At 34.8% G+C, this 19,761-nt stretch overlaps 2 protein-coding genes across 3 annotated transcripts; both read right to left on the reverse strand.

The window, feature by feature from the left end:
• Window positions 1–62: 62 nt before the first annotated feature.
• Window positions 63–8,683, reverse strand: LOC129886101 (uncharacterized). 2 transcript variants are annotated; one of them, XM_055960633.1, is made up of 6 exons: window positions 8,447–8,683; window positions 7,050–7,214; window positions 6,884–6,942; window positions 5,022–6,764; window positions 2,922–3,078; window positions 63–1,149 (listed from the first exon to the last, which is right to left on the reverse strand). In XM_055960633.1, exons 2-6 carry the CDS (start codon window positions 7,150–7,152, stop codon window positions 485–487), a joined length of 2,727 nt encoding a protein of 908 aa, XP_055816608.1. In that variant the 5' UTR covers window positions 7,153–7,214; window positions 8,447–8,683; the 3' UTR covers window positions 63–484. The 2 variants fall into 2 exon arrangements, with proteins under 2 accessions (XP_055816608.1, XP_055816609.1); XM_055960634.1 differs by having other exon boundaries at window positions 7,050–7,233.
• A 4,532-nt stretch (window positions 8,684–13,215) lies between these two features.
• On the reverse strand, window positions 13,216–19,257 carry LOC129886103 (ATP-dependent DNA helicase Q-like 1). The gene is made up of 10 exons (XM_055960635.1): window positions 19,038–19,257; window positions 18,262–18,659; window positions 17,635–17,895; window positions 16,322–16,485; window positions 15,486–15,582; window positions 15,332–15,375; window positions 14,885–14,999; window positions 14,453–14,806; window positions 13,871–14,095; window positions 13,216–13,730 (listed from the first exon to the last, which is right to left on the reverse strand). Exons 1-10 carry the CDS (start codon window positions 19,225–19,227, stop codon window positions 13,620–13,622), a joined length of 1,959 nt encoding a protein of 652 aa, XP_055816610.1. The 5' UTR covers window positions 19,228–19,257; the 3' UTR covers window positions 13,216–13,619.
• Between the last annotated feature and the right edge of the window lie 504 nt (window positions 19,258–19,761).

The raw sequence follows: 19,761 nt of genomic DNA on the forward strand, positions 1-19,761 counted from the left end.
TTAACTCTTTCTAAATAGTAGTAATAATACTATATAAAATTAAAAAGTAAAACTTAAAATGGTTCAGTTTAAATCATCCATTGATATAGAAATGTTTGTGCTCCAAAAATTCTAGCAGTAGTGCATTTATAGAGTAAAAGAGAGGCCATAAGAGCTGAGTTTGAGCTCAAACCCACAACATGCTCTACTAATTTTGGGATCACCTATCAATATCACACTCAAAATCAGCAAAAACTTAGGCAGAAAAGCTTCTCATCGCACATTTGCATTCGAAGGATAATGCACCCTCCTATCATGGAAACCATGATACTATCTAAGAGCATAAATATGAACAATCACTTGTGCGACTGATCTCTTGCTTAAATTAAGATTTCCACCTTTCATGGGGAAAAGAAAATAAGAAAAGAACATGCACAAGGAAGCTGTAAAGTAGCAAAGCTAAAGTATAAAACTTCATGTCAATTAAACCCAGAAGAGGATTCATTCACATTAGATCATGGATCAATTCATCCATCAAAGATGAAAGGATCCCCTTCTCAATGTCAACACCCTCTTCGAAGGCTTCAAAGCTAAAATCGGTCCATTTCCCGAGTTGTGTGCTCATGTCCTTGTCAACAACTTCATCCACCATCAATTCTTCCATGCTTGTCCAGCCAGCAATCTCTCTATATACTTCTTCTGCCAACCACTCCTTCCTTTGGACCAACGCTGTCCACTTTGCCCAAGATTCAAAACTTCCAGAAAAACTTTGTTTACATTTGAATTCCAAACATTCAACCACCGAATCAAACAACACTCTTCTCCTAATCTTCAGCTGGTCTTCAGCATTTTTATTAGTTCGAGTATTCTGATCCTCCAACTGGTCAAAAAGATCGAGAGCAATAATACTCTGAACCTCACCCAGCACAAAATCTTCTAACACCAACTCTGAACTTCTGATTACATCTCTAATATATGTAAACTCCCAGTAAGGGGATTCACTGAAATTTGTGGAAGTCGATGTAGTTAAATCCTTTTCACCTGCACCAGCAAGAGAAACTGAAGAGGCTGAGTCCAATAACTCTGCATCACCTTCTACCAAATGAGTCATCATGTAGGTTTTCCAATTCATCATTTCCTGAGATACATCAGACAGATGGTACTTGTTCCCTGAATCATAAAGTTTCACCAGTCAGGATTTAATTGATTTTTTTTCCGAGGGAGATGGAAATATACTGCTAATGGACAACATTCATTTCATGCTTCAATGTACTGACTTGACAACATCTTTAAAGTCCATAAGCAATTACTATACTGATCTTGCAAGAAAGAGTCATCTCATTTAATGAATAACAGAAATATGTTTTGAGGGTCAAAGTGCACCGCTTGCACTTTTATGATTTTCAGTTAAACCTTATGAAATGCCTTCTCTTATTCAACATTTCAATAAGACAAACTACCTTCTTCCTATAATTAATTTGTTGAAGCAAACACTAGGTAACCAAATTAGAGAACCATGACTAATGTATGCTTACAAAATCACTGATCAAAAGAATATTTACAAAATTGAGTTAATTTGATCTGGTGAACTCCGCTCTCACAATGAAGTAGTTAATATAGGTGTAGAAATCTGACGAAAGAGTGCACAGAGAATTCAGAAGGTCTGCTTACAGAGGAAGGGAACAAGGTAGAACCATAAAAAGAAGAAAAAGCACAGTACTCCATGAAATTGCTGAATTTAATGCTAATTCTTGAGTAAGAAAACTTTTCCACAACTAAACTTGCCTTTTTGAAATGCAGAAGAAAGCTGTACGTTTATGATTAGGAAATATCCAAACAAAAGTTAAGAGAGAGAACTTGAACCCATAAATACTAGGTAACTCAAGGTAAATCCAAACTTCCAACATCTAAGACCTTTTGTGTTTTTCGTGATTTCAATGTATTCAGACTCTATTTTCACATTCAGATGAAGGAGAAATCATTACATCATTGTATTGGTTTTAATCTTTCAACTCTAAATTGCAGAATACTTATTTAATGCAGGGATCGGAATATGAACTTCACAACACAGAGTAGAGGCAAATAGTTGAACATAGATGCTAGCAGTGCAAAACATGTATCCAGCCAGCCCATCTTTTATCCGTTATTTTATTACTAAAAGAAGCCACGGGTTCTTTTCCATTTAATTAGGCATTCATTACCTCTGAAAAGTTTTAGCCAAAAAAAGACTACAAATAGGGGACAAGTAATCCCATCTGAAGAGCAGGAAGATAATTTTTATCTATGGAATTGATAAAAGAGAACTTTAGCAAAGTTTGTCCGGTCATGTGATTATCAAACACCAGATGGGAGGAGCAAAAATATAAAATTATCTTATCCCACACTATCACTCTAATAAATGTGACCTTAAGGTTATCCTACTGTTGTTTTCCCAATTGTTTTTCCTGTTTTCCATTTTTATCTATCTAACAAGCTTGGGGCATATTTAGCCTAAGCGGCAAAGTTTCTATTTTTTTAGATTAAAAATAATACGAAATGACTTATTACAGAAAGTCAAAACAAAACACACAAAGATCAACCAGATCTTATCTTGATCTTGATAGTTTAAAACTTAAAACAAGTGCCCATTCTGCACATGTACTTTTTATGTGAAAAGTCATTCCTAAATTCAGCAAAATTGTCATTTGGGCTCTTTTTCCTTTTGATTGGGAAGCCGGACTCTCTTTTTTCGTTCTACGTGTACATATACTTAGAGGTGAAATATATTTGGAAAGAAGAGTGAAGTAAATAGCACCAAAAGTTTTCCAGGACAAAAATAATAAATGCTTTCAGCTAAGTCAATAATATACATGACTACCACTTCAATTGCATGCGATCCAACCCTTCAACAGATGGATCATCACAATCTGAAATAGGAGGAAATTAAAGATCAGTATTATTACCTTCAGTCGTTAAACTTCTGTAGCTATCCAAGGAGTTGCAACTGCCTCCTGAGATAGAAGGTTCCAAACTTGAGGCCAGACTAGAACAAAGGAGACTAAATTCTCTTTCACAAGTAAAGCTGCCGGCAGTTTTAGGATTTTCTACCTTTTTTGAGCCCTGAAATTGATGTAGATAAGATCAGCGTCGTACATCATGCTGTTTTTTTTCTTTCTAAGAAAAACTAGTACAACAATAATACAGAAATAGGAATAGGTTTGCATATAAATTCTCAACACCGATTTTATTCCATCTTCGCCCATTTCATTCCAATACTTAATAATTTGTACAATAGGACAAATTAGGGATACTAAAACTAAGAATTATCTAAACCTCACACTTAACCCTACATGACGTATAATCTCCATAACCAATACTAAAGGCACTTCGTCAGATATCAGACATAATGCAAGTGTACCAACAATAACTAAACTGTAATTCCAACTAGTTGTATCATGTATGTATGGACATTTTGCTTCCACTATCTTGTTCTTTGCTAAGTCCACATGGATTTACTTTATCAAAAGAAAGAAGTGCATGGTTTCCAAAAGATTATAGAATCATATCATCAGAAGTGATAAAATTTATAAGATTCCAATGCAGTTTATAGTCTGAAGTGGGATTAAGGTTAGACTGCAAACTAACAGGCCAAAGATGTTTTGAGTTAGAGTTTCATTGAGAAGTAACCAATGTTGGGTCCGCAATACTTTTACACAATAAATTGTCAACTTTTTATGTAAAAATTATTGCGAACTCATCAGTTTATTAAGTTTTCATTCCATAGATGACCTGGTTGAATGATGACTGTCTTAAAAAACAAGTGTTAATGGCATGAAATCTTGGACAAAATACTTGTTAACAACTAGATATCAATTAATCAACTATGCCACAATCTAAAACTAGTAGGATGCAACTATGAGAATCCTCATGTTCCCAGTTCAGAAGATTTATCATAGTCAAACTAATTTTATGTTGGCCATTAACCTACCACAATGCTCCTCTTTATTTGGGTTAAGGACCAACATGCTGTCACATCAGCAGAATCAAGTGCAATAACTGTCCTAAGGGGGGAAACTGGAAGTTGCAGAAAACAACAAAGAAAAAAAGAAAAGTAAGTGGAGAAGTGGGAGATTGACATCAAAGCTTCTATGAATGGGTAATTTGGCATGCCATGGTCATGATATCTGAGAGAGACATGGGGGAAAGACGTTGAGATCTTCAGTTCAGAGGAAATGCCAAAGGCATTTTCCTGGAGGTTGTTTCATTTCTAAGCCATTCTAATTATGTGTGTCAGAAAATCTAAATCTGGCATTCAGTCGTTTGAACTAAACAAAAGAAAAAAGAAAGGGAGGGGGGGGGGGCAGACCCCAGACCTCTTTGGCTTACAACACAGAAAGCCTTTTATATGTCTACGGCAACCCTTTTTGTCATCTATTGGATTGAGTAATCAAAGGTAAAAATAATGACTTCGAAAATCCTTTCAGAACCCTTAAATGACTTGTCAAATAAAAAGAAATAAAGAAACACCAAAATTATTTTCAGTCTCTTGTTGAGCTTGACTGCTATTTTAAAATAATAAACTATATGATTTGTCAAAAGAAATAAAAACACCAAAGTTCTATTACTTGGATCTCCACTCGGTAAGGAAGCTGGACGGCTCAACTTCAAAGAGTTCCTAACCCAAGCCATTATTCATGAAAAGTGGTCATGACACGTTTCCACATTTAGGCACCTGTTAGCTATACACGCACTTATTATGTTGATGTACCTCTACATAAGCACCTGACCTCGCCCACAATTCATAAGTAATTTCCTAAATGATACATGACTTGGAAATCTTCTGTTTCTTTTCACTGAGGAACTAGTATATGCACCACTTTCATACACTAACAAAAATGTGGTATGCTAGGTCAAAAAGTTCCTTATGCATATAATCATCATCTACATTCCAATTTCTCATTGCTTTACCTGTTCCTATTATTTATCTGGGAGTTTGTTTGGGGGTGGGTTGGTGTGTTAGTCATAAAATTGGCATTTTGAAGCTAAGAGAATTTCAGAAATACCTGCCACATCAGAGTTGCAGTAAACTGGAGGTCATCAACAGAAGAGTGACCGCGGTCACCTGCTTTTTCATGAAGCAAATCAACTTGAAGTTTCCTCCTATGTGCAACAATGGACACACTATCTTCAGAAGTATTGGCAGAACTAGAAGCAGCCCCTGTTTTGATGAGATCTTCACAAGATGGTCCAACTTTAGAAGTTAATTCTTTAATCTTTTGTTCTAAGAGAATACCCAAATCAACACCAATGGGATCCAAACCTAAAGAAGATATCTTTGATGTTCTTGAATCAGTCCGATCATCAGAAGAACCTGGAAAGAGAGACAAAGCATTATTCTTTTCCAAAACAGGACTTGACGAAGTGGGGCCAGGCATTGATTTTTTGATGGGTGAGGTGAACGTAAATGACACTACATCACTCCCATTTTTCCTGTCAGCTGTATCCCAATTGGAACATCCTTCAATAGTTAAATTACATTTTATAGACCTCTCATCTTTACTCTTCATCATATTGTCAGCACCATATCCATCAGAACCAAAATCTCCATTGACTAGCTGTTTCTTTCCAGTAAAGGACCTCACTCTGGAGTCCCTAGATGATGAAAGGTCCTTTCCAACATCAGTTCCTACAATACTTGCAGTTCCGCTAGCAGTTGTGGTATTTACAACAATTCTACTTACAGTCTTGGTTGACCTAGACATGTTACCAGTAGATGATGATTTTTTCTCTTTGTGGTAGGGAGCTGAAGTTTTCGAACTCTCCCCGTCTTTATTAGATGCAGAGTTCTGCTTCTGGTTGTTCTGCCTGAGCACATCAGAAGGCCGGTTGAGTGAATGTTTTCTTTCCCCAACTTTTACACTTGGCCGCCTCCGACCAGACTTAGACTCATTCTGTTCTTTCTGGTTCAATGGGTTCTTACTAGAAGTAGATTCCTTCCCTTCTCGTTTCTGAACATTGGTCTTTGCCTGAACTGCAAGTGAAACTGACTTCTCCTTCCCCTTACTTTGGGAGACATCTCTTCTTGATACCTCAGAAGCCCTCAATTGACGCATATTATCTGATTGAACCTGGCCTTTTTCGTAGGGTTGCCTTCTAACGTTCTTTACAAAATTTTGTTCTTTTGGCCTGTGCGATGCTTCATAAATCCTAGACTGTCTCTGAACAGCCTCCATTTTATCGCTCAAGTCCCGTATTCTCAAAGGGACAGAGGAAGACCCAGAAGATTGCGCCTTCTCTCTGGCCACAGGTCGAGGACTCTGCTCGTAAATTTTGGCAGCTGCCTCTATTATGTAAGCTGCATTCTTAGGAGGGATGAACCCAGGACTCTTGATAGGAGATAACAATCTGTGTTGAGTGACTGGAATAGGTTTAGCTGATTTTGGAGGCAATACCTCACTTTGAAACCTCTCGATAGGCCGGCTCTGCACCTTCTGCAGCCTTATTTCAACAGGGTTTCTCTTAATTCCATCCAATTTATTTCGCATGTTACCATCGACTACCATATGATGTTCATTCTGGAAATCAGCTATAAAACTTAGATATGGAGAATCTCTGAACGAGTGACAATCAGAGGATGAATTAAAATAGGAATCAGACTCTTTTGAAGTTGGCAAAGAATCCAAACCCATAAGACGTGCAACAACTCCAGGTGGTTTTTGACCATAACTTTCATCCTCAGCTACTGATGAAGCATTATAGAAGTCATAGTTCTGCTTGGAGTTGGAACCAGGACCATAATCATGAGCCTTCAATAACATATACAAATTATCAAAATTACAGACCAAAAGATATGATACACAGTCATAAAGATGCTGTCTTGAATTATTTGAGAGGAGATAGCAGAGCAAAGTAACAAGGAAGTTACCTGCTGAAGTCTTAAATTGACTGATCCATTGGCATTTTCTTTTCCTTGTTTAGAGTTTTCTACAGCCACAATAACAGAAACATGGGAAGCAAAATATTCATCAATAAGTATCAGTCACAACAAAAGTGGCCTTCAACTGCCAACAGCCAAGGAGAAAAAGAGTTACCAGGTAGTTCAGACTTGTTAGAGAAAAGCTTCTTCCGAGATTTGATATTCCAATCAAATAGCTGAAGAAAGCCGCCCTTTGAAGTTCTCTTATCAACCTCCATTTCCTCATTTAACAGAAAAATGCTCCCATGTGGATTATCAGCAAACAAAATCAGACAAATATCTGTTGTCAAAAATGGAAACTTTCAAGGCATCAGGTTCCAGATGTTTTACAAAGAATGAAGCAAACAAGTAATCAAAGGAAACAAAGACTTTGCAACCAACTTCACACAACTTCCATTTAAGAGTGTGTTAGAATGGAGAAGAATGTTTTCCATAGAAAATTTTCTGTGATGTCTGGTTGGGCGTAAAAGTAGGTGGCATATACAAGTTGTATAAGCTGAAAAAAGGGTATACTGATAGTATTCTTGTACGTTTGAGTACTAAAAGTTGACATTCATATCTACATGTTGATTATTGTTGAAATTATATGATATAAGGTGTTGTTTGGTTTACGGTTTAGCTACACAAAGATTATAATACATATTTGTTTACGCGGAGAATAATAGTGTCAGAATTGACGCCCAGGGCTTTGCTCTAGTGGTAATAGTGCAACACATAATGTGTTGGTTAGACAAATGTTCACGGGTTCGAACATTAGCAGAGACAAAATCCTAGTATTCAAGCAGAGAAGCGGGCCATTATCTATCGCGATTCAAACCATGCACCACTGGCCCTTGAAGATTTCTCAATTATCAAAAGATAATAATAATGTAGGAATTTTCATGCGATGAATAATTAAAAAAAGCACTGTTATGTAGTAATTGTCTATATTATTTTTCCACATTACATCCCATGTAATTAAAACAAATTCTCATATAAGTGATATATGTATTAGTAAACGATGTATAAGTAATACTGAATAAAATACCAGGACATCCTTATTCCATCATTCCCATCAACCAATCAATCTCTAAGAGTTTGATATCCAAAAAAGGAAAATGATTTTCTCAGAAGCAACAGAAGTCATCTCCTCTTTTCTCGTATAAAAATTTTTCCCACAACTCAAGGTATCAAAATCGCTTATGATTTCATAAAGGAAACTATTTTACAGGAAAGCATCATCCTTCATACCAAACACACACAGCATTTCGAGAAACCAGCTAAAAGATGCAATTTTCGCAAATCTGAAAACTAACTCTTTCTGACCAGCATTACTTTATTTGAGCAAATGGAAGATTCTCGAAGATCCCACAATTCAATTAATACATCAAAGTAAACATGTAAACCCAAATTGTTTAAGCAGACCCGAATCTTGAGCTAGACACAAATAAAATTAATCAAATAAAAATGCACAACCATCAACAAGGGTGATTAACAAATACACAACTGGGAACAATCCTGAAACAAACTCACCGGTGAATCTTCAATTAGTCAAATCTCAGATTGTTTCCACCATCAAAGAAGATAAAAAGTAAGATCTGAACTTTAGTTGAAGCAACAAACAAGCCTAGGGTTTTCAAAACAAAAAAATGATCGATGCGATGGTGGAGAAAGATTGAAGGTGGAGCTATGTGTGTATGTGTGTAAAAGAGAGAGAGAGGGGGGAGTGGATTTGAAATTAAAGAGCAAGGTTAGAGTGAAGAGACAACGTCCTCACCGTTACATAATACACCCTTCTTTGTGTTAATTTGACTAACTTTTTGTCATGTTGTGTTTGATTAATTTTATGTCGTGTTATGTTTTTTTAGAGTTAATTTAATTAATTTTTTATTATATTGTGCTTTTTGAGAAGTAATTTGACTATTTTTTAAAGAAATTAGATTACATTAATTTGATATTTTAAAATAAAAAATTAGATATTCAAAAACTATACGAAAAATACTTAATTTGTAACTTTTTTCATATCAATATGATAAAAAATATATCTTAAAATGTTAATCAAAATTTATATTATTTGACTTTAAAAAAAACAACTATGACAACTAAAAAAAAGCGGAGAATTAAAAAATTCTCTTTTTTGGATTCATCCAATTTAATTATTTGCCCTCCTTTTTAATATCACAAATTAAATACAAATATATAATCAAATAAACAAATATGTAATTTTTCTTTTCTTTTTATAATAACGGTAATCATTATTTGATGATGTGGTCACATATTCAAGATGATATTATAAAAGATGGAGTGTGGTTTGATTTATAAATAAAAAATAATAAATTATATTGGATTATTTTTTTATTTTATGATTATAGTGTTAGAATTTATTTGTGCACACTTCAGTTGATTTTATGGGGCACCTACATACTATCTCCAGTTAGATTAGGTATTGGGTAATTCTATATGATCGGGAAAGATATCACTTAATATATATTTTTTTCCTCACTGAAAATTGAAAATCTATTGAATTAAATTTGAGATGAGATGAGTAAAAAAAGTTAAAAGGAAAACTAATTAATATGTATAGTTTGACTAAATTTATTTATTATTATGATCGATATATATAAAAATATATACATTGATTATATATAGATACTAGTAAATTTATTTACTAATATAACCAAAATATACAAAATCCATAAGTATATTATACGTAAAAATACAAAATTTATATAGTTACTACTGTTTTGTAATCTAGGTTATGCAAAGGTATTAGACTGAAAATTGAATTAACTAAAGCAATATAAAAAGTGCTATCTTCTTCTCTGCTTCTTGCTCTTTATACTCCATTTTCCTAGTGGGATTATTTTGATTTTCTTTCTTTTTATTTAGAGAGAGGGGGGGGGGGGGGGGAGGAGGTATTTGTTAATTTTTTTTATTGTTTCTAGAGCCAACAAGGTTGAACAAAAGATGAACATTGAGAGTATCCTTTTTCTATTTTTGAGAGAATACAATATGTAAAAGAATATATAAAACTTCAATAATTCCAAGGTATTTGCTTTGATTCAATTTGACTTTCCTAAACCTAATGACAATTTGTAATGTGAATTTGTTTTAAATGTTTGATGTCTAAAGAAAAATTAGAAATTAAGTGATAAATTATCTCTTAAATTTTTAATTTGAATAGATAAACTTGGACGGAGAAAATATTAACTAGGGGATGACTTATTAAGCTAAACAAAAATTTAGTAATTGTGGGAATTTTTTTTCTCACAATTATTGAATTTTCATGTGACAGGATGCATCATTCATGATAGGTCCCAAAATTAAAGGTGACTTTAATATTGCAGTGCAATATTTCAAAGTGTCCAACATGAGTTTGTCACATTCAAAACCAGCAAATGAGGTTTAGGGGGACCATTATATCATAGCCATGTGGAAATACAACAGTGTAAATAATTATATTAATGCACAATTTCTCATGGTGTGAAAAATAAAAGTATTAAAATTAACAACTTCTTATAGTAGGAAATATTTTACTCATCGGCAATCTGAATTAGTGAGCCAATAGAATAGGAAATATGAATACTTGGGGATAGAAAAGGTAAATAGAGTAATCTTTATTTTACGTAAAAAATGTAGTCTCTTTATATTTTCAAGTTATAAAATTTGAATTCTCAAACTTAGATATATTTTAACGTTAATTAACCTTATATTTCCGAAAGAAATTGACAAATCATAAAATGAGTATGGGTTGGATTTTAGGTATCAATGTCCTTCAATGCATTAAACATGACCCTTTCACGACTATATAGAAATTAAAAGGCTTTATGAATTATGCATGTGAATTAGGTCAAAAGATTCTGGAAATCTAAATTCCATTGGCAATATATGTTAAGATCTTAGATCCCCATTCCAATCATAATTATATCTAACCTTATATTTAATCTTTCCTCTCCCCTGCCCTTAACCCTCGCCTCATATTACTTGTTCATTTTTTTAATACGTCATTTTAGAAATCATAAATAAGAAAACTATTTTTTCAATTTATCCTTTTTAATATATTCTTTATTTATGTGTTCTTATCCATCAATAGCAAAACTTAACAATGGAGGAACTTTTTAACAATATTTATACTAAATATTGATTAATTTAAGGGAAAAATGAAAAAAATTAAATTAATTTTATTTTGATTTTATAAATTGACAGCTATTTCAGATAAATATTTTTAGTAATGTGGATAAATAAATATGAGACGGAGGCAATATTTATGAGATTGATGATTTATATTGTCGATCCCAGCCAGCTTGGGATTGAGAAATAGTAGTAATTTGTCGTGGTTGTTGATTTTTTCACAATTGCATTGTTAAGAAGTGAATTCAGTATTTATATTTTTATAAGTTGGACTTGAAATTTTAATGCACCTTATTTATTTAGTGAGTTTGAAATCTATTATTTGATCCATATTTAGTAAAGTTTTAACATGTATACAAAGCTTAAATTAAATTTATTAAGTTCAAATAAATTCATAACATGTCGTCTATTTATTTATTGCATTAGAAATATATTACTTATACTTAAAGTAGCAAATTTAGAACTTATATACAAAGTCTAATCGAAGTTACTAGGTTGGATAAAGCAACATCAAAAGCTGTTGAGACGTATTAAGTAAGGCATAGTGCATAAAAATAATGCTAAATAGAATGTATTAGTAATACTTGTATTAGTTATGCTTGCATTAAATATAGATAGAATATTTCTTATGCATTATTTGATTTAATGTATTAAAAATAGCATGCATTGCATAAAAATATTTATTTACAAAATATTCTCAACAATTATGGTGGAAAAGATGTAAAAAAAAAATTGAGGGGTAATTGGGTCTCTAATCATGTTAATGCATGCATTAAATCCCCTTGCATTCGTAATACCTAAAAATAGTAATACACACCTTAACACATAATATATTGTATAACTAATGTTTGCAAGCATTAATTATACATAACATAAAAAAATGTACCAAATAAGGTACTACTAATACACGTATGTTTTTCTATGTGTTGCTTTTCTTGGTTGTTTTTACTGTCTCATTTATAATTTTATTTTGGAATAAACACTAAAGGTTAGAGGGTGAGAGGACCATTAAAAGCAGTTCCTGCAAGAGGCCAACATCAACAACTATTCCACAGTTAAGAGGAAGTTGATATGTGAGCTGGCGGCATTTGAATCATCTGACTTTATGATTATTGTTCTTTCTTTTATAGTCATAGGAACAAGAAATCAAGTACCAAAATTAAGCGTCCATATGTATATTTGGCTACAAAATCAACAAGATTACTGGCTTAATCATAGGTGCTATTAAGAGAAAAACAAAATTGTATGAGCTCTTTTTCATCATCTAGACCCCACGCATCAGACGAATAATTGTTGATTTAGATGAATTCAGAAGTACATACCACCTGATGCATGCACCCAAAGAAAATGTGTTTTTTTTTGTATGAGATTTATTTCTAAATCATGGTTAATTTTAACTTCAATGTTGATACTTAACCATAGTAAATCAACACGATTTGGTCTTGTAGTGGATACAAATAATTCGTTTACAGGACGATTCTAACAATGGGAGAACAAATGAGGGTTCTTCATTGCCCCTTCACTGGGACCGTAATCATCATAAAACACCAAAGAGAAAGGGTTTGTTTTGTTGTATTATGAATGATTGTGTAGCAGAATGCACGACCCATGTCTCGCAGTAATAAGTGGTTTTTTTTGGTTTCTGCTCCTGGTGTCTATTGGAACCTGACTAATATGAATGCACTCCAAGTAGTGTCCACTCAGAGGGTAGCGCTCCCTACTAAGGTTTTTTTCATACCCAAAACTTAAAATGAAACCTCCGCCTAAAGGAGCAGCAGCCACATTCACCCCATCCACTACACATCTGTACAATAATATATAGTAACGTAACTAGCAAGGTTACATCATACAGCTGTAAAGAAAATATTCACTCCGCCACTTCATGAAAACTAGGAACTCTTCTGACAAGAAAATACATTCTTGCATTGATCCAAGAAACAGCAGAGTCAGCAAGAGAACTGGAGCCAGAGCCACAGACGGAAATAAATAAGGGGCAAGATTTACGTGAATGAGATTCAATAAAAAGCCACCGCGCCAAGAGTTAAATGATAAAAGGGGTTGTTATTTCCTACCACATATGAAGCGGTTTTTACCAAATACTCATGCATCAAGACTTCAAGGCAGATCATGAGGAACGAGCCAAATATGTATTTGACTTTGATGAGCAAACATTCAACAAAAATAGCCATCTCTCATTAATGCTGAGGTAAGTTAACATGTACAGTATCAGCTGTCAAAAAAGCTATACAACATGACAGTAAAGAAAGAGCTTTCACCTCTTTGAGTCATAAGTGCAGTACTTGCACTTGCTACTCCAAGATGCATCTTTTGCCTCTTGAAAAGATGAGCATCTTGTTGTATCAGATAACCATATTACTAGTTACCTTAGTCACTAATAAAACCTGTCAAGTTTACTTTATCAAAACTGAACCATGTATACCGTAGCTGCTCAGAACTTTTAAAGTCACTATCTCCATTCAAGTATACATGTTGGGGCGGATTTTTTTGGTGGTTGAGCAATAGAAGTTTGATATTTGTATTGTCGGCCTTCTCTTGGGATTAAAATGTAGAACCTTCATGAGGAAGACTTGAGACAGTTGTCACATGGATTAGAACCCTTCTTGCAGGAATTTTGGTCAAAGGACTCTCCAAAGTGTTCAAGTAACAATTTTCTTCGGCATTCAGTCTGCAAATTTAAGGATAGTGTGATAATTAAGATTAAAACACAGAGATGATTCAAGAGACTGTCCAGTAACACAAGAGTTAGCTAGAACAATGAGGACAACACAAGGCATCAGAGGCTCTATCGAATATCAATTAACGCACCTCAAGTTCACAGTATTTCTGCATTTTTCGAGCTTGTTCCATGGCCCTCTTCAAGCTTTCCTTTTTATAGCCATGTCCACTTCTTAACATGCATACAACTCGACTGAAGTCCTTCTTTTGGTATAATATGACACATGTAGCGGGAAGGTTGTCTCTTCCTGCCCTTCCAGCTTCCTGATAATAACTTTCTATAGATTTGGACATTGTATTGTGAACAACGAACCGCTGAAAATATAGAAAACTATCAATCCCCTACCTTATTCCTTGAAATGTCAAACAGTGCATACAATGGAACTTCTAAATGAAAAGAACTTTCACTCCGACTATCACAACAATAACCTCACAGAAGATTCAGAGCTAAAATGGCTAACCATATCCGGAAAAAGGTAATAAATAATTGATTTAAAAACCTTTCATTGCACCTCTATGGCTTATGCCTTACACTCATAGGTTTTTTATATTTGTAGCAAGATCACTAATCAATGACATTGGATTAAGAGTCATATTTGCAACATCATCAGTCATCAAAGAGCTCATATTATGGAAAGAAGCAGAGAAACATCATAGTCCACAAGAACTCACAACATCAGGTTTGTCAATTCCCATTCCAAAAGCAATAGTTGCACAAATGATATCAACCTCCCCAGAGCGCCACCTCTTCTGAACTGCCACCCTCTGACGAGATGCTAAACCAGCATGATAGTATGCTGTTTTGATTTGGCATTTCTCATTCAAAAATTTTGAGACATCCACGCACTCACTTTTTGATAGGCAGTACACAATTCCAGATAGATTCTTGAATCGATCCAATAATAGATTCCCAAGTTGCTTGAGTGGCTCTTTGCTCTTTCCAGTTACTTCATACTTTAAATTGGATCTATCAAAGCTGGTCTCAAGGACAAGGGCACGAGGAATTCTTAAAGCACTCAAGATATCCTGCAGAGTGCAGAAACTGTGAAAACCAAGAAAACTAAACAGACTTCACAAAAGAACAAATTGAAGTAGCTGTCTTACTTCACGGACTGCATGGGTTGCTGTGGCAGTTAATGCCATCACTGGAACATCTGGAAAATTTTGCTTAAGACATCCTAATACTCTATAATCTGGCCGAAAATCATGTCCCCATTGGCTGAGAAACAGTTAAAAGAACAGATCAAATATACCTTAAATCAGCTAACCATTGACAACATGCCTATTGTTTTTCTATTTCTCTCAGATCATTTGAAACAGGGACTGCATAATTTCCAATCATTTTCTTGATTCTTTTTTACCAAACATATAAGAACGCCCAAAACTATGTATTCAAAAAAAAATAAGGTTGACCTAAGCCATCAAGAACAAGAAGAGTATCTAGTTTCTTGATGGATTTCCTGTCCCCTCATCTGATACATCAGTCTGCACTATTGTCTTTTGACCTCTTTTCCTTCAAACAGTTAAGATGATTTTCGAATAAGGGCATACCTCACACAGTGAGCCTCATCAATAACAAAACCAGCCAATTGTCCCTGAAATTAGTCCAGTAAAATTTCTATTTACTAAAACCATTTAGCAATATTCTGGACTTAAATAAGATAAAATAACTGCACTTGGTGTTATATGCTTACAAAAAACTCACCTTTCTATGCATACATTTTAAGGTTTCTTGAAATGATAAATTTCCAGCTATCCTCTCAGGAGTTACATAGAGGAGCTTGCAGGATGGTGTATCTTTCCTAGAAGTAAGAAAAAAGGATGCAAATTCAGAATATGATGTTAGGTACAAACTATAGGAATTTCGGAACAGGATTACAAGATGCTACAACTTTCAATGAAAAGAGTTTGGGGTTTAGGATGATATTTTCTAAAGAAGCCACGAAGTAGGATCAGATAAAATTCTATTTCAGTTGACAAGCCTATTTGAATACTTTTAAAGGCTTCTATCAGTAAAATCATTTAATAAAGGACGGAATAGTCATGACTGGGCATTTGATCTGAAATTATTCCATTAGAGTCGGTCTTAACTGAAAACAAAAGTTTTAAGGCATTTAGGATTTACTTCATAGCCAAAGGAAAACGTGTGTGGAGAGATGAGGACAAAAGACCAATTAACGTAAGAATGCCGGCCTCCCCACTTCTTCTTTATTTGCAAGAGCTATCTTCCAAGATTCTCATACTTGCAGTTATGAAAAGCAAGCAAATTCTTTTTTCTGGTGCCAAAGGTAACAAGATGAGACATATTGAAAATGTGGCAAGTATTCCTGACAACACATGCATGCTAGGGGCTTGCACGAGTATGCATATTATGGACCATGAGTCATGTGAGGACCATAAAACAAGTTTTCTTCTGTGGCAGGCTCAAGAAGTATATTACTAGTCATTCTCAAAATATGTTCTCCTGAAAGGCAATCAGTAAAAGTCCATAATTTAGAGGAGCAAAGGGGTGGATATGAAGATACACAAGTAATATCATGCCTTAATTCTTGTAGTACAGCTGCAGCTTGTGATGGAGTTTGTTGGGAATTTAAAAAGGTTGCTGGTATCCCAAACTTGAGGTTAAGGGTGATTATCTGATCCTGAATTAGCGAAAGTAGGGGGGATACAACAATCATAACACCAGGTTGAACAATCGCTGGAAGCTGCATAGCAGGAAAGGAAAATAGAATTAGTGCTAACATTAGTCAGAGTCTTGTCAAATTAGAAGGATTTGATGGGTGACTATAATGTTCCAAAGCCCAACCTTGAATTAAAATATTGACAAAGGTGAAACTGTAAGCATTTGAAACCCATTTTTAAGTGCGCATATGTAAGTTAAAGAATGCAGTAATAGTAAAGCTTTCTCTGCATAAGTTTTTGTTTTAATAGGTGCTAACAAAAGTTTATTGATGACAGAAAGTGCTAATGCAAATTCTGTTTGTAAAGAGGGGCGAACCCATATAAAAGAAGCATACAATGGTAGAAATATTTCCACAAAACTATGGTTTTTGATTAGTTGTCTTGTGGAATAAAATGATAGGAGAAAGTTCCATGGAAGCGTGAAGAAAGTACAAAAAAAAGCTGTCTCGTGTACATTTTGGTGTAAACAAAGGATAACATGGTGCCTATGTGACTGGGTTAACTTTTTCGTTAATGATGGCTGAGCAAACCACACTTCTTATATATTTTAACAGAAATATGGCATATCCAAAGAATTAGTTATTATGATTTATCAAAAGAAAATTTAAGTACTTGATATTCACCAATAAGAAACTGTGACCAGTTCTCCTAACACAATCATTTTCTGATTTTTCCCAATTACATGGGACTCTTTGCACAGCACATCCCAAGGTAAGTTGATGGGTGAGAGAATAGGAAATCATGCCACATCCCATATTTGAAAAGATTGCATACTCCAAGCAAGATGTTATGTGCTTTCTGGACATCCCTTGTGAATTTTTTTGCACATTTACCTTAAACATGATTTATGCGTCTGAGATACACATAATCTTATAACCTTTTCCAGCGTGATGTGGTGAGTAGTAACTGATTTCTCATAAGGAAAGTGCGAACAAGATAACATCAGCTGGTATGACTAAAGGTGACAACATAAACAACAGGAGCAGTTACACGATATTCTCATCTTTTGGCAGACAAGTCTGCAACTTTATATGCAATGGAACTATGGCTCTAACATTTCAAACTGGACTTGGTCAAGTGCTGGTTCAATATGAATCAAGAAGTTCTTGCGATCATGCATCACTCAAGACAATACTTAGGGAAAGAACCAGCTGTATAGTAAAGAAAGCTACCTGGTAGCAAAGACTTTTACCACCTCCAGTTGGCATAAGAACGAAGCAATCACGTTTTTGAAGACATGCTTGACAAGCTTGATGTTGTAAAGGTCGAAAGGACCTGTTTCCAAATACTACCACATTTGCCAGTTCAATATCATCCAACCTTTGCAACTCTTCATAACTAAGTGTTCTGTCCCTATGATTTGATGTCAAGGAGCACTCCATTTCAGCAGAGACAGATGAAAATGAACCTTCATTAACCATGCTCGTATAATCCTTTCGACAAGGGCAGAGCACGGAGTAGGAGGATTTCAGTCAGTAGTTGATAAATTGAAAGAAGCAAGGTAAAGGGTGATCACATGTCAGCTAACAGTAGATCATAAAGCCATTCATTTGGGTCTCAGCTATTTGAAATAATTTACTGGATGATTTAACATACCACTGTTCTAATGCGATGCTGCAGCATATTTCAAGCATGCGCTTGATTCAGAAAAGAAAAAAAGACAAAGAAACTAAAACAAAAAGGGAAAAAAGGAACAATTGCAGCCAAATAGAAAAAGATGACATCAGTAGAAATGTTGATACTTCAAGAAATAAACAAAACAGTTAATAGAGAAGAACATAAGTCTAAATAAGTGCTACCATCGACGTTGAGGTACGGCACCCTGATTGTGGAGTCATGCCTTGGTGAATTCTATCACGACGAATCTTGGAGGTAGAGGGGAAATCCTCTTTGCTTGCAAAGCTAATACCCATCTCTTCGCTGTCACTTGAAGAATCCAACAGCACTGCTTTTGATCGCCTTTGCTGTTGGGGTGAATCCTCAATAACATGGACATAGGGGCTAGAATCCTCATCACAATCAACTTCACAGTTGTCACGAGCATCCTTACCCAACATATAAGCTAGAGATCCACAAGCCTCTGATTCAGTGGCTTGCAAATCATCCCAATCCTCAGTGTCTTGCATAGATTCTGCCAGCGCCGCCAGAAATTCATCTCCACAGTGCTCCACACTGATGAAATCTCGCCCATCATCACCTTCACAAGTAGAAAAAAAATGAGAAATGTAATAGCTCAACCAACAAACTCCTATATGAACTAGCACAAACAAATACTAACTAGACATTAATTAAATAAATACCGAAAATAACAAATCCTAAACAACTTAGGATTACTACTCCAACTTTGAATTATTATTCCAACAGAAATGTAATAGCTCAACCAATAAACTGCTAAATAAGAACCATGTAATCAAGTAAGCCTAAATTCAAACATAGTCAGAATCACCTGTATGAATCTTTTCATAATTAGACAATAACTTGTGTTCTTTTAAGCATATATAATGCTAATTCATGAAGCAAAAATTGTACTATTTCTGGGCTTCTTGGGTAAGGAATGGGGAAATGGAGGGTTTACCGTAGAGCTCAACGAGGCGATTCAAGCACGTCTTTGCGGAGTCTTCATCAAAGCCGAATTCAAGGGCTACGCTTATAAGCCTAACTTTCTCTAACTCGAGATCTTCGTCCTGCATTTCTTCGGCGTCTTCAATCTCCGCCTTTCGCGGCCGTCGTCGCGGTGGCCGTCGTTGGTTTTCCCGCGCTTTCATTTGCCTTTTCAGAATCAATTTTAAAACCTTTTTTTTTTTCTGCATGAAAATGTATTCCGAAATTTTATGCCACTGCTTTTATTTAAACGACGGCGTTCCGTTCTGGAGTCGCTGGGCTACTGGTCTGTGTTGGGCTTGGAGCATCTATGACCCATTTCGGGTCAAATTAATAAGTAAACTTTACCTAAATCACATACTGAAAAGGCTCAATTACGATGTATCCCTCATTTTTATGAAATTACGCGATTTCCTCTTTTTTTTCAAATTTATGATACATTACTTGCTGTGCTGATACATCAGTTCTTGGGTGTAAAACAATTAATGTTGTTGGGTTATTTATGGGTAGTAACGTAATTCAAGCTATGATTGATTGTTTCAATCAATTACCATGTTAATTAAGGCAAAGAATTCTTTAAAAAAAGAAACAAATCTGACTATGAAAGAAAACTCAAAAACAGAGCATAAATTCTAACAAAAAAGGATGTGTTTGGTGCTTGGAACTGCAAAAATAGGGAAATGGCAACTTATACAAAA

Source organism: Solanum dulcamara, chromosome 4, assembly GCF_947179165.1.
Source record: "Solanum dulcamara chromosome 4, daSolDulc1.2, whole genome shotgun sequence".
NCBI classification, from domain to species: Eukaryota; Viridiplantae; Streptophyta; class Magnoliopsida; order Solanales; family Solanaceae; genus Solanum; species Solanum dulcamara.